At 41.4% G+C, this 12,485-nt stretch overlaps 1 protein-coding gene across 1 annotated transcript; it reads right to left on the bottom strand.

Annotated features, from left to right (window-relative positions):
• Positions 1 to 669: 669 nt before the first annotated feature.
• On the bottom strand, positions 670 to 9,315 carry LOC134177011 (low-density lipoprotein receptor-related protein 8-like). Its single transcript, XM_062643711.1, has 19 exons — positions 9,211 to 9,315; positions 8,271 to 8,381; positions 7,210 to 7,326; positions 6,515 to 6,631; positions 6,305 to 6,457; positions 5,210 to 5,398; positions 5,035 to 5,151; positions 4,778 to 4,909; positions 4,593 to 4,712; positions 4,401 to 4,526; positions 4,109 to 4,242; positions 3,612 to 4,046; positions 3,264 to 3,468; positions 1,957 to 2,115; positions 1,816 to 1,891; positions 1,631 to 1,750; positions 1,246 to 1,473; positions 1,095 to 1,182; positions 670 to 1,024 (listed from the first exon to the last, which is right to left on the bottom strand). The coding sequence occupies exons 1-19, from the start codon at positions 9,272 to 9,274 to the stop codon at positions 962 to 964; spliced, it is 2,754 nt and encodes a 917-aa protein (XP_062499695.1). The 5' UTR covers positions 9,275 to 9,315; the 3' UTR covers positions 670 to 961.
• Positions 9,316 to 12,485: the final 3,170 nt, after the last annotated feature.

The raw sequence follows: 12,485 nt of genomic DNA, 5'->3' as shown, positions 1-12,485 counted from the left end.
TGTTTTCAATATTTATTATAATCCGCAGATAATTATAGTTTGTCAATCAGTCAATTTTAATTTTTAATAGAATTGAATATTGAGATTACAAGCAACTTCTAGGCTATTTTCAATTTCTAATTCAATATTTATTCAATTGTTGAAAATGGAATGGACGAAATGGTCACGCACCCTGAGGCCACCCGCTGACATCAATGAGCCGAAGAAACGACATCAACCAGCCGACGAAACGACATCAACCAGCCGACGAATCGACATCAACCAGCCGACGAAACGACTTTTAACACATAACATAACATAACATGGCGCGCCATGTGTGTCAAAAGTCGTTTCGTCGGCTGGTCGATGATATCGCAGCCCAGCCGACGGAATTATGACACACTTGACGCGTGTCGTCGGCTGGGCTGCGATGTAAATTAGTTGTGGAAACATGATATCATAAATATGACGAGTTAGCGCAGCCCAGCTGACGGAATTATGACACACATCTCATCAACACAGTCCGCAATCCTCTAGTTTGTCTGCTTACCACAAGATGACCTTTTTCACCTTGACGTCTGAGGCGTGGGATTAGGCACGCAACATCTAGATGGTAATCTTTAGTACGCGCGCTACTCCACGTGCCTGGAAACGTTTCTATCGCGCGCATTACTCATTAGAGAACCACGTGACTTTATTATATTTTTATTTAAAATAGATGTCTTCCACACAATAATATCAATTTCTTTCTCTAACATTCATTTTTCTACAATTAAGGTAACTTGTGTGTCCTATTATGTACTAATTCATGTATCTTACATGCAGTCAAAAGAACTATGCTAATTTAAATGGCAAACGAAATTGCTTGTCAGTATTGATGTCACGTGATCAGATGATGATGATGATGATTGGTAAACTCAACGTTTTCAAGGTCAACAACACTAGACTACCAAAGGAACAAAACTATTCTCTCAAGGATTCGTCAGGCAGAAGTGGAAGTAGCTGGAGCTGTATGCATGCCATTGACCTCTTTACTGTGGTTGACCTACACAAAATGAAGACAAAGATAAACAAGAATTGTGTGTGTGTGTGTGTCACGTGACTGCACCATCTACCTCTTCAACTCCTGACTTTGGTGGGATAACAACTGAGCTAGAGTCAGAATGGTACATGGGATTATCAAAGTTAATCGACAGCTTGCCTCTAAAAATTCAATAAACAACCATTTACCAACCCAACAAATATACTCAATAATTTTGACCTCACCTCACATTCTTTACCAAGAGAATAACAAGAATGATAATAATTGCGACGACCACTAGACCACCGATGGCACCTCCTACAGAAATGCCTACTGCATTGCTTCCTTTGTTCTGACCGACATTACCGACAACACGAGGTGGTGCAGGAGATGTGGTTGTAGAATTTTCGAATGGAGAAGTGATGGGAGAGATATCGGACTCACAGTAAACACCAGAGTAACCATCATTACAACTGAAGACAGCAGACATGTGATACTTGGAAAGTAACAGACAGACAGACAGACGAGCATGCACACGCGCACACGCACACGCACACGCACACGCACACGCACACGCACACGCACACGCACACGCACACGCACACCAAACAGATGAGTCGTGTTACTTACATGCAGTATTGATCTACTAAGCTATAACATCGTCCACGGCTGTGGCATCGAGTGATGGGACAAGACACAGTCTCCCTAACAACGTCAGTGCATCGAGATCCAGTGCGGTCACTACGACATCTACAAATAAAATCAAATTGTCACCAACAGCCATCATACACTAGATAATCAATACAACAACTTACAAACATTTATTTGTGTTGCCTTCCTTCACACAATGTCCATTGTAATTACAGTAACTGTCATTACATCTTTCAACACCTAAATGCAATAAAAAACAAAAAATTAAAAACGTGACAAGATGCTGCATATACAGAGTGTCTTACCAACTGAACATGTTCTTTCGTCATTCAACAAGTGGGAGCCATCGGGACAGAAACACTTGTAGTCTGACACAAAACTGGTGACACAATAATGACTGCAGTTCGCTCGATCGCAGTGATTGGAAGTGTGTTGCTGTTGTTGTTTCTGATAAACTGCAATGCCTGGAAAAGATAATTAATTGATTGTAATTGACCCTTCCTAGAATAAAGAAGACATGCATCTCTCCAATACAATAGTCTAGTGTATTGTGAGATGCATCCCTCCAATACAATAGTCTAGTGTATTGTGAGATGCATCCCTCCAATACAATAGTCTAGTGTATTGTCAGATGCATCCCTCCATACATCACCAAAACAAGAAAGAATGAGGAACATCAAAAACAGCTTCTTGCCAGAACTCAAAATCCACATTTCCAGGGCTCCACCTTTTGTCTGGAAAACTGTGCATCTGATGTCTGGGTAAATATTGTCTCTTGTCTTCCTGATAATCAACTTTCTTTTGTCCTCAATGCCGTTTCTGATACCCTCCCTTCAAATGCTAATCTTGTCCTATGGAGTAAACGTTCTTGTGTTAAATGTCCTCTAGGTCAGCAACATCAAACCCTTCTTCAAGTTCTCAATAATTACCCAGTCCTCTTACAATGTCATCATTACAATCAACGTCATCACAACTCTGTTGTCAGTCTGCTCTATAATGTGGCTATTAACCATCTACCACATTAATTCAACATCTTTGCCGATTTAAAAGACTGTGAAGTAAAATTTCCATCTGACATCATTTCTACTGCATAAAGGCCTGACTGACATGTTAATTTGGAATAATCATACACTCAAATTCTATGTGATAAAACTAACATTCCCTTTTGAAACAAACTTTTGATTCAAACAAAAAATCTAAACGATATATACTGACATCATCGTGACCATCAAATCAAAAACCTTCACCTGTAACTAACCCAACATTCAAATTAGATCTAGAGGCTTTATTGATGCACGGAGTCTTCTTCCCTTCTTCATATCATCTCTATTCCTCCACGTCATCAACATCAACTTTTGTCAACAATCATAAAAGTGACCATTGAAGGATCATTTAAATATGGCTAATCAGAAACAATCTCTAGTTCTGTTTACTGTAGTTTAGTTATTTTAATCATACGTTACTTGTTAGAGCTTGGACTATAACTTTTATGGGGCCGCGTTATTGGTAAGTGCGGTGGTCAAGTAGTAGTGAGTTGCTCCTCATATCAAATAAATGAGTTCAAGCGTGTATTGTGAGATGCATCCCTCTAATACAATACTCCACTACATACCTTGTACAGAGTCCACATCATGATCAATCATCATCAAATGTGATCCATCAAATCGATTGGCAACAAAAACTCTTCCCATATTCCTCGGTCCCCAATCAGACGACACGTACACCTTTTCCTCATACAACGCAATAAAGAGAGGCCGTCCAATACCACCCTGTATAATAACTCTTCGATTGTGACCCAAATAATCACAAACCTCAACCTATAGAAAACACAAACAAAGACTTATTAGACTAAGACACAACCAATGCTCTACAATTTGTGTGTGTGTGTGTGTGTGTGTGTGTGTGTGTGTGTGTGTGTGTGTGTGTGTGTGTGTGTGTATGTGTGTCCATCTTGACTTACCACTCCACGATTGCCGTCCACCCAGTAGATCCTCTGTGTTATCGTATCAACCGCTATTCCATTCGGCCACACCAATCCATCCACCACAATGTGTCTCTGTCCCGTTCCATCCATAGCAGCAGCACCGATATGCGAGTGATTCCCCCAATCAGCCCAGAACAGATACCCTCTCAATGGATCAACAGCAAGACCACGCGGCTCGTCCAACTTCATACTCTCATTCACGACAACTCGACGATACGAACCATCCAATTTAGCCATAAAGATCGTACGATAAGCAGGACTAGACCAATAGATCCAGTCGTTCAAGTAGTCGACAGCAAGACCGTCAGGGCTATGAGTGCCATCCACTGTTGTGAGAATCGGTTTTGGCTCTGCACTGTTGTCTGCGGGAACTGCACATATACGATTCCATTGGTATTCACCAAAGTAGATCTAAATCAACAAACAATTACAAGGACAATAAACATGCAGACTAAGTGTGTATACAAACATACCATGCCTGTACGGAAGTGGAATGCGACTGGAATGACTGACAGTCTGTGTTTGGCTAGGCCTTCAATCGACTTTGTGTTGAGATCCATTAGCTTGACATCCTGACCATCAGCATACAACAACTTGGCATTTCCATCTGTAAGACAGACACAGTAGATAGAATTAAAGTGGACACAACACACACACACACACACACACACACACACACACACACACACACACACACACACACACACACACACACACACACACACACACACACACACACACACACACACGATAGGTCAGACTGACCGTTTGCTTTGCACGTGTGACCATCAGCCTTCAGTGTGTATCCGTTACTGCAGCTGCAGACAAAGCTACCCGGCGTGTTCACACAAAACTGTGCACAATGTCCATACGTCTGACACTCGTCCACCTCTACAGAAGACAAACTTTACGATGTAACCACATGCCATCAACACAGCAAACGACACACCCACTCACCTTCACATCCGTCGTTCGTCTTGCGATATCCTCGTGCACACGTGCATCGATACGAAGTCGGCTCGTCAATACACTTTTGATCTCCCGGACATGGATTGCTGTTCAAGCATTCGTTTGTAACTATACAACAACATAGTTTTCATACATCACTGTTACTGTGTTGTTACATGTTGATGTCAACTGACAGCAGTTTTTCTCGTCCGATCCGTCGTTGCAATGAGTTTTGTTGTCGCAAAGTCTTTTGACCGTGAGACAGTGTCCATTGCCACAACGAAACATCCCCTCGCATTCTTGCCATTTGGGTTGAGTGAGGCCACCTGAAAGGTTTCAACTTAGTTATAATACATGGAAAGAGGCAGACAAACTGATGGACAGACAGACAGACACACAGACAGACAGTATATAATTGATTGTCATTGAGTACAACATCCCAACTACTTACAGTTAAACTCATCCGAGTTGTCTCCACAATCGTCAACCTCATTGCAGTGCTTGTCGAGAGGAACACAGTTAGAGTTAGCACAAGAAAACTGAAGTTTGGGTGGACAGTGTGGGACATCTAAAAAACAACAAAGACAACCATAATAATACATTAGAAAAATGCATGTATTCTCTACCTGCACAGCCGCTTTCGTCTGAGTTGTCATGACAATCTACTATCGAGTCACATCGGTGTGACCATTGTAAACACTTGAAGCCGTCGTAGCACTGAAACTCATCATCAGCACATTGAACAATAACTGGCTGTGGAGTTGAGGGAGACAATCGAGCTCGAGCTGACGTTGGAGAAACAGAAGCAGCAAGTCCTGCAGAAACAGACCATATAAATTATTATCAACACTAACAGACAGACAAACAGATAGACAGACAGACAGACAAATAGATCATGGACATGCAGAGAGACAGACGGACAAACGAGAAGCAAGTCCTGCAGCAACAGACCACACATTATTATCAACAGACAGACAGATCTTAGACATGCAGACGGTGAATGGACGGACAGACAGACAGACAAACAAACACAGACAAACAGACAGACGGACAGACAGACAGACGGACGAAAAGACAGATGGACAGACAGACAGACAGCCAGATAGACAAATACAGACAGATAGACAGACAGGCAGACAGACAAACACTGACAAACAGACAGACAGACTAACACACAGACTGATAAACAGACAGACAGATAGACAATACAGACAGATAGACAGACAAACACAGACAGACATTTTGACTGTTGGGGAGAGAAAGCTGAAGACTATTTGAAGAAACTGTCACAGCTATCAAGAGACGAAGACGGAAAGCCAAATGCATCAACCTTCAAGACATACTAGAAATCTGTGTTTTCTGTGTGTCTACAACGATCAAATGCTAGAGTGATTGACAGAAAAATAAAGAAGATTGTTTCAAGAGACAGCAACATAAACATAAATAGTTGTAGGTAGAACAAGCCCTATTGGCTTGGGTAGTATTTAGTTGCTTTGCTTAGATGGTGTATAATAGTTCAATGTTTGAAAATATATGTAATGACAGACAGACAGACAGACAAATACACAGACAGATAGACAGACGGACAGACACAGACAGACAGACAGACAGACACAGATAGACAAATACAGACAGACAGACAGTCACAGACAGACAGACCAACAAATAGACAGACAAACACAGACATGTCTATCCATCTCCATGCATGTCTATAACTGTACCCGGTGGATTACAGAAGTCGCCCTCATCTATGCCCGAGTCACAATCTCTTTCGCCATCACAGGTCCAATACTTAGGAATACAGCGATGAAACGATCCAGAAGCCCTGCAATTGAACTCGTTTGTCAAGTTGCATGGTGATTTAGTTGGACGGTCTGTAAACAAAAAGAAAGAAATACAAATGGGTAATTGTGTGTGATAAGGTGACTGACAGCAGTGAGGTGGTTGTTCGTCGGAATAGTCGAAGCAATCGAAATTGCCGTCACACACAGACGACTGGCCGATACATTCATCAGAGGTGGTGCAATGAAACTCGCCAGATGCACAGGCTAAATGAACCAAAACATGTCAAACAAGTGGTATTCTATTGCAGTAATATGATCGTACGGTATACTGAATGGAAGACAAATAGACAGAGATACAGTACCGGCAAATCGTATCGTATTGCTGTCAGCTTACTTATTGCCGGTACTGTACACAAACAGACTGACAAACAGCCAAACAAGCAGACAGACAGAGACAAACGGACAGATAAACAAAGACACAAACAGACAGAGACAAACAGACAGACAAGCAGACAGACAGACAAACAGACAGACAAGCAGACAAATGGACAGAGACAAAGAAACAGACAGACAGACAGACAAATAGACATATGGCGTATAATAGTTCAATGTTTGAAAATATATGTATTGACAAACAAACAGACAAACAAGCAGACAGACAGACAAACAGAGACAAGCAGACAGACAGACAAATAGACAAGCAGACAGACAAATAGACAAAGACAACCAGACAAACAAGCAGACAGACAGACAAGCAGACAGACAGACAGACAGACACAGACAGATAAATAGACAGAGACAGACAGACAGGACAGACATACAGCTTTGTATTCTATTCAAACCTCCACACAGAGACACACTCTCATCAGATCCATCGTCACAGTCGTGTGTTCCATCACACACCCATTTTTTCTCGATGCACGGATGACCGCTTTTACACCGAAACCATTCTTTACATTCTACACAACATGCACACACACACACAAATATATAATACTAACTGTCCTGTAAGGATGCACTTTATCAAAAATTTAAAATAAACAATTATTAATTAAAAATTAAAAAAATAATTAAAAGATTAATAAATAAATGAATTATTAACATAATTAAAACATATTATAAAAAAAATTAAAAAATAAATAATTAAAAATAAGAAATAATTAAAAAATTATAATACATAAATTAAAAATTAAAATATAAAAATAAAAATAAAAATAATTAATTATAATACATAAATTAAAAATTAAAACAAAAATAAAAATAATTAAAAAATAAAATAAATAAATAATTACAAAATAAATAATTAATAAAAAATAAATTAAAATTTCAAAAAATAAGTAATAAAAAATAAATTTAAAGTTTAAAAAAAAATAAATAATAAAAAAAATAAAAATACATAATTAAAAAATAACTAATTAATTAAAAATAACTAAATAATTAATTAATTAAAGTAATTTTAAAAATAAAATAAATAATTTTAAAGATTATTAATTAATTAAAAATAACTAAATAATTAAAAATAAAAATAACTAAAAAATAAAAATTAATTAATTAAAAAATAAAAATTAATTAAAAATAAATAAATAATTAAAATAAATCAAATATAATATAATAATAAACTAATAAAAATTACATTACGTCTATCACATTATTATGTTAATTATTTATCTGATTATTTTATTATTGTCATGTGAATTATACTAAACTGTTTCAAGTAAAGCCAGTCTATTACACCAAATTCTCTTTACTGCACAGCACGAAGGAATGCATGGCTTGCTGCCAAGCCACCAGCTCACACAACAAGCTCACAAAAACTCACACAAAAAAGCTCACACAAGAAACTCACACAAAAAACACACAACAAACTCACACAACAAACTCACTAGAAGTAGTCCGGTCTTACCGCCACAGAAAGTTTCATCTGATCCGTCGCCACAATCCTCGTAACCGTCACAAATCCACGAGCGACTTACACACTCATTGCCGCATTTGTAGAAAAGTTTCGGTTGGCAAACTAGACACAGAGAAATGAATGGAATCCCGGATGTGTACAGGATATCAAGTCAAAGAACGAATAAAATCCGAATGTCGATCGGATATCAAGTAAAAGTAGCTGCCCATAAGAAAACAAACTAAGCAGGTGGTGATATCAAGCGTGAGAACCTAGTGCCGCATCAAACTCGACAAAAAACGCGAATCGAATTTCTCGCAATGCGTCGTGCACAATCGCCTTCCAACGCGCCGTTAGACCTACCGGCTGCACGCGCTGCGACAAAATCGCAATAAACTGATTGTAATCGTATGCGTTAGCGGTCTAGAAATTAGAATTTGGAGCCGATGACAAATAGGAGCGTCGAGAATTGATCCAACAACAGATGAGACGTCATGTGTGACGGAGGCTTCCAGTCCGACGTCCAACAGCGTCGACCGACTGTGCGGCACGGAGTTGCAACAGAGAGAGCGAAGAGCGGGAAAACAGCTGTGTTTTGGGTCGCTGCCAACTTCGCCACGTGCCAAGAAATTGTAACCGAAATTCACTGACGGTACAAATTCGTGCGTCGCTGCTCGAGCTAGCGGCTGCGGCGCGTACGGAATGAATCGGACGGCGCGAATTTCGACGCGGCGAGAAAATTTCGACGTCGGAATGCGACGCGGCGACGAAATTTCGACGCTGGAGCATCGGGAATGTTTCGAATCGCGACGCGACGAGTGAAACAATTTGCGCGATGATTTTTACTAGCGTGTCCGCGTCGTGGAACGAATTTTTATCGAATTTTTCGCCAACAATTTGAGTGCGAAAGTTTTTGTTGACGAAGAGAAGTAAAACGTGTATTTAAAGATACCTGAGTCGCTGGTTGTCGACATTCGAAGGAGGATGAGTGTAACGAGCGTAGCTGCACACCTCATGGCGAACGCACGTGAGCAGAAAGGATCCGAACGTCTGCACTCTGGACGAACGCAGTAGCTAGACTGGCGGAGACTACTCTACAGTCGTACTAATAGGGTTACTTATCGACCAATCAGAGCGCGTGATTGGGTCTGGAGAGTGAAACGTCGCGCTGTCATTGGTCGGAAAGCCCGCGTAGGGCACTGGCAAGTCGCCAGCGTTATTCTCAGAGAGATGCTCTAGTAAAGCAGACAGACGTCGAGATGACAAGTGTTATTGACATTTTGATTTGTCTAAGAAATAACCGCTCTGCCGACCTAAAAAAACAGTGCAATTTTGCGCTAGACGTTACGTTTCCGGTGTTTATATTCGTTAATTGAATCAAGTCCTGTAATTAGTCACGTGGACACCTAACAGGTTTGCGCATGCGTGTGCAGTTAGATCCTGGTTTTCATTGTTATGCGCAGCAATCCGGGCAATTTCCGCGTTTGCTATAAATTAATTAATTTATAACACTATTCGTTGTAAGTCTTTGTGCTAATAGTCCATGGGCCAAGGTCAAGAAAAGGCTTCAGAAAACAAGTCCCATTCCACCCTCGTGAAGAAACAAGTTTCTTATCACCAAATGATAGACATGTCCAAGTACAGCATTTCTGCACTTGTCCCCCGTTGCGAAAAGTGTCCGTTTAGCTGTAGTTAAATATTTTAATTTAAGCAGCGCTGACGGTCCGTTGTCCGAGGTTGCACCATACGTAGTAGCATTCAAAAGACGTTTGGGAACTAAGTAAATTATTTTCTACACCAAAGTCAGCCCAATATTGCATTTCTAATTTATTAATACCACATTTCTTACATAAAACTCTCAAAATTGGCAGCTCTAGGTCGCTGTGATATTTACGCTGTCAATCCTCCGTCTGACGATACGCTGCTATCTTAACTGAATTAATTCTCAGCGGTATCATCACTATCACTATCATCGTCGTCGTCGTCGTCGTCGTCGCCGTCGTCATCATCATCAATAGGAACATTATGAATATCTACAGCATTGGTGTCGTCCTCTCCCCGGTCACAGTTACTGCGATTCTCGCATCGACAGATTTCTGTACACTTCAGTTCATTTTTAAAACAACCGCAGCGATTGCTGTTGCGACCAGTTTTGTAGCTGCAGTCAAGTACTTCTAGAATTGCATCTGGTGCTGGGGGCTGGCTCATCCACTTGATTTCTATTTTTCTTGTCCATACACAATCCAACCGTCTTCATTACAACTTCCGACGGCAGGAAACGCTTGGAGAGCATGTTTCCAAATGTAGGCTTGGTAGTTGGTCCGTTTGACGTGCAGTGACAGGGCATCGGCTGTTGGGGGGAGGTTCTGGCACGCAGGAGCCTTAGCGCAAAAGATTTTGTACCTTGCTTCATTAATAGATGTGCAGTTCTGTTGTCCATACAATCGACAAACAAACAATTCGCAACTTTTTTGAGTGTCTAACGAGCATTCAGGGGCTACTCCTCGTCCTGCCATGCCTGCCTGAATTGTACGATCTTTTATTAGAATTTCAAAAGACCGCTTTTTGCCTTTACCATAGAATGCACTCGTAGTATCGCTACCAGTGAATGCACGATATCCTGGAAGAGAGTTGCATATTTCTGTTCCAAGCGCGTGGGCTAGCCTCGACAAATGCACGAAACGCCGCCGGTCCTTGATACCCGTTAGCCACAGTAACCGAACATGACGAAAACATCCAAAGAGGCTGCATACATGCCAATGACAGCAACGTCGGTGTCTGGAGATTTGATGATGGTAGTCGATTCTCTAGATTGTGCAGCGTGCGCAGCGTGTAGGAAGAGTCTTGTGTCTGCCTCCTCGTGAGAGCACGTTAGCTCAAGAACCTCTGACCGCGATATCTGTTCACTGTCGGTAGATGTCAAGCGGACACGACCGGTTCCGGAACAAACATAAAAATTGATGTTTTTGAGCATCCTACTGTAGCAAGAAGAAGTCCACTCGTTTACTAAAGAGTCCAACAGAGCACTCTTGTTGTTTCCAGAGCTTAGGTACTTCTTCCACTGCTTTGGACATCGCCGAGACGCATTAATAATATGGGAAACAATAACGCCGGCAGAGGCACGCTTGCTGCGCTCTGCGTCTTTGATGGATACGGATGGATAGCGATCTATGACAAAGTCAACACGAGAAAGCTGATCGTGGTCGCGAGTGCCTAATACTGAGCGAAGAATTTGAAAAGCAAGATCTCGAAGAGTGCCTGTGGGCCTAGTAAGTGATTGAATGGTAGCCATTGCGTCGACTAGCAGTGCTGCTCTGCCAATGTTTTCTACCGGGGAGCCATGGCTTTCCAAGAGAGGCAGTAAAGAAGACTTGGTTGTTTTATTCAAATTACCTTGCGATGAAGCCAAACTCAATGGCAGTGCACTTAGGGAAAACGAAAGGACCATCCGCAAGTCAACATTCCTACTCGTCGAAATTGCAAACATTCGTGAAAAGAAGCTGCTGTCAGCCTCTAGTGCTACATCACGAGAATTAGCTCTGACTGTGACTGTCTTGGCCATCGATGAGAAAGTTTTCAGCTTCAACTTTTGCAGCTTGTCAAAAAATCCAACACTGCCACTACACAAGCGTTCGTGAACAGACTTCTCGGCATGTGTGCTTCCTATTTGGTACGCTTGCAAGAGGTCGTTCGCGACGTCAGGTGGAGCCATTATTCCAGATGAAATGTTCACAACGCAGCTTGACGCCTCGAATGGATTAGACCAACGTTCAAACGTACCAATTACACTCTGAACATCATCTTCGTCTCGCTTTATTCGCGTCAAATCTTTGTGTCGCTTGCTTCTATCAGACTCTTTTGAAATGCCAGCCAAACTGTGGCAAGCCGCAGTTATGGCTGCACGGTCATGTGCTGTGGCGATCCATCTCTGAACGGCTCCGCATCTCAGACTACTACCACTAGAACTCCTCCTTTGGTTTTAGTATCGCGATTTATAGATTGTTCGATGGCCATGTCAACGGGTACTTGTGCGAAGACGTTATGAGACCTTTGGACAGCAAACTCTCCTGCTTCTAACAGAGCGTGAGCGTCCGGATGAGTTTCTGCAAGAGAGACCATGTCGTACCAGTAGACAGTGAGATACCGACAGTAGTTTGTTCTGTCGTGTGCAAACATCCATGGTATCATGTCGTGAAGGCAATGCAAGTGGAGAGACCAGTCTCCAAT

Source organism: Corticium candelabrum, chromosome 3 (assembly GCF_963422355.1).
Source record: "Corticium candelabrum chromosome 3, ooCorCand1.1, whole genome shotgun sequence".
Taxonomy (NCBI): domain Eukaryota; kingdom Metazoa; phylum Porifera; class Homoscleromorpha; order Homosclerophorida; family Plakinidae; genus Corticium; species Corticium candelabrum.
Note: the sequence above shows the minus strand (reverse complement) of the source record. Positions and strands in the feature narration are given on the sequence as shown.

Bases quoted from the DNA above. Each gene is read 5' to 3' on its own strand.
- LOC134177011 (XM_062643711.1), bottom strand. From the start codon at position 9,274: ATGAGGTGTGCAGCTACGCTCGTTACACTCATCCTCCTTCGAATGTCG. The intron at 2,116-3,263 runs GTATGTAGTGGA...TATCTTTTCCAG, and splicing joins TGATGTGGACTCTGTACAAG to GCATTGCAGTTTATCAGAAA. The intron at 1,183-1,245 runs GTGAGGTCAAAA...TTGAATTTTTAG, and splicing joins CTCTTGGTAAAGAATGTGAG to AGGCAAGCTGTCGATTAACT.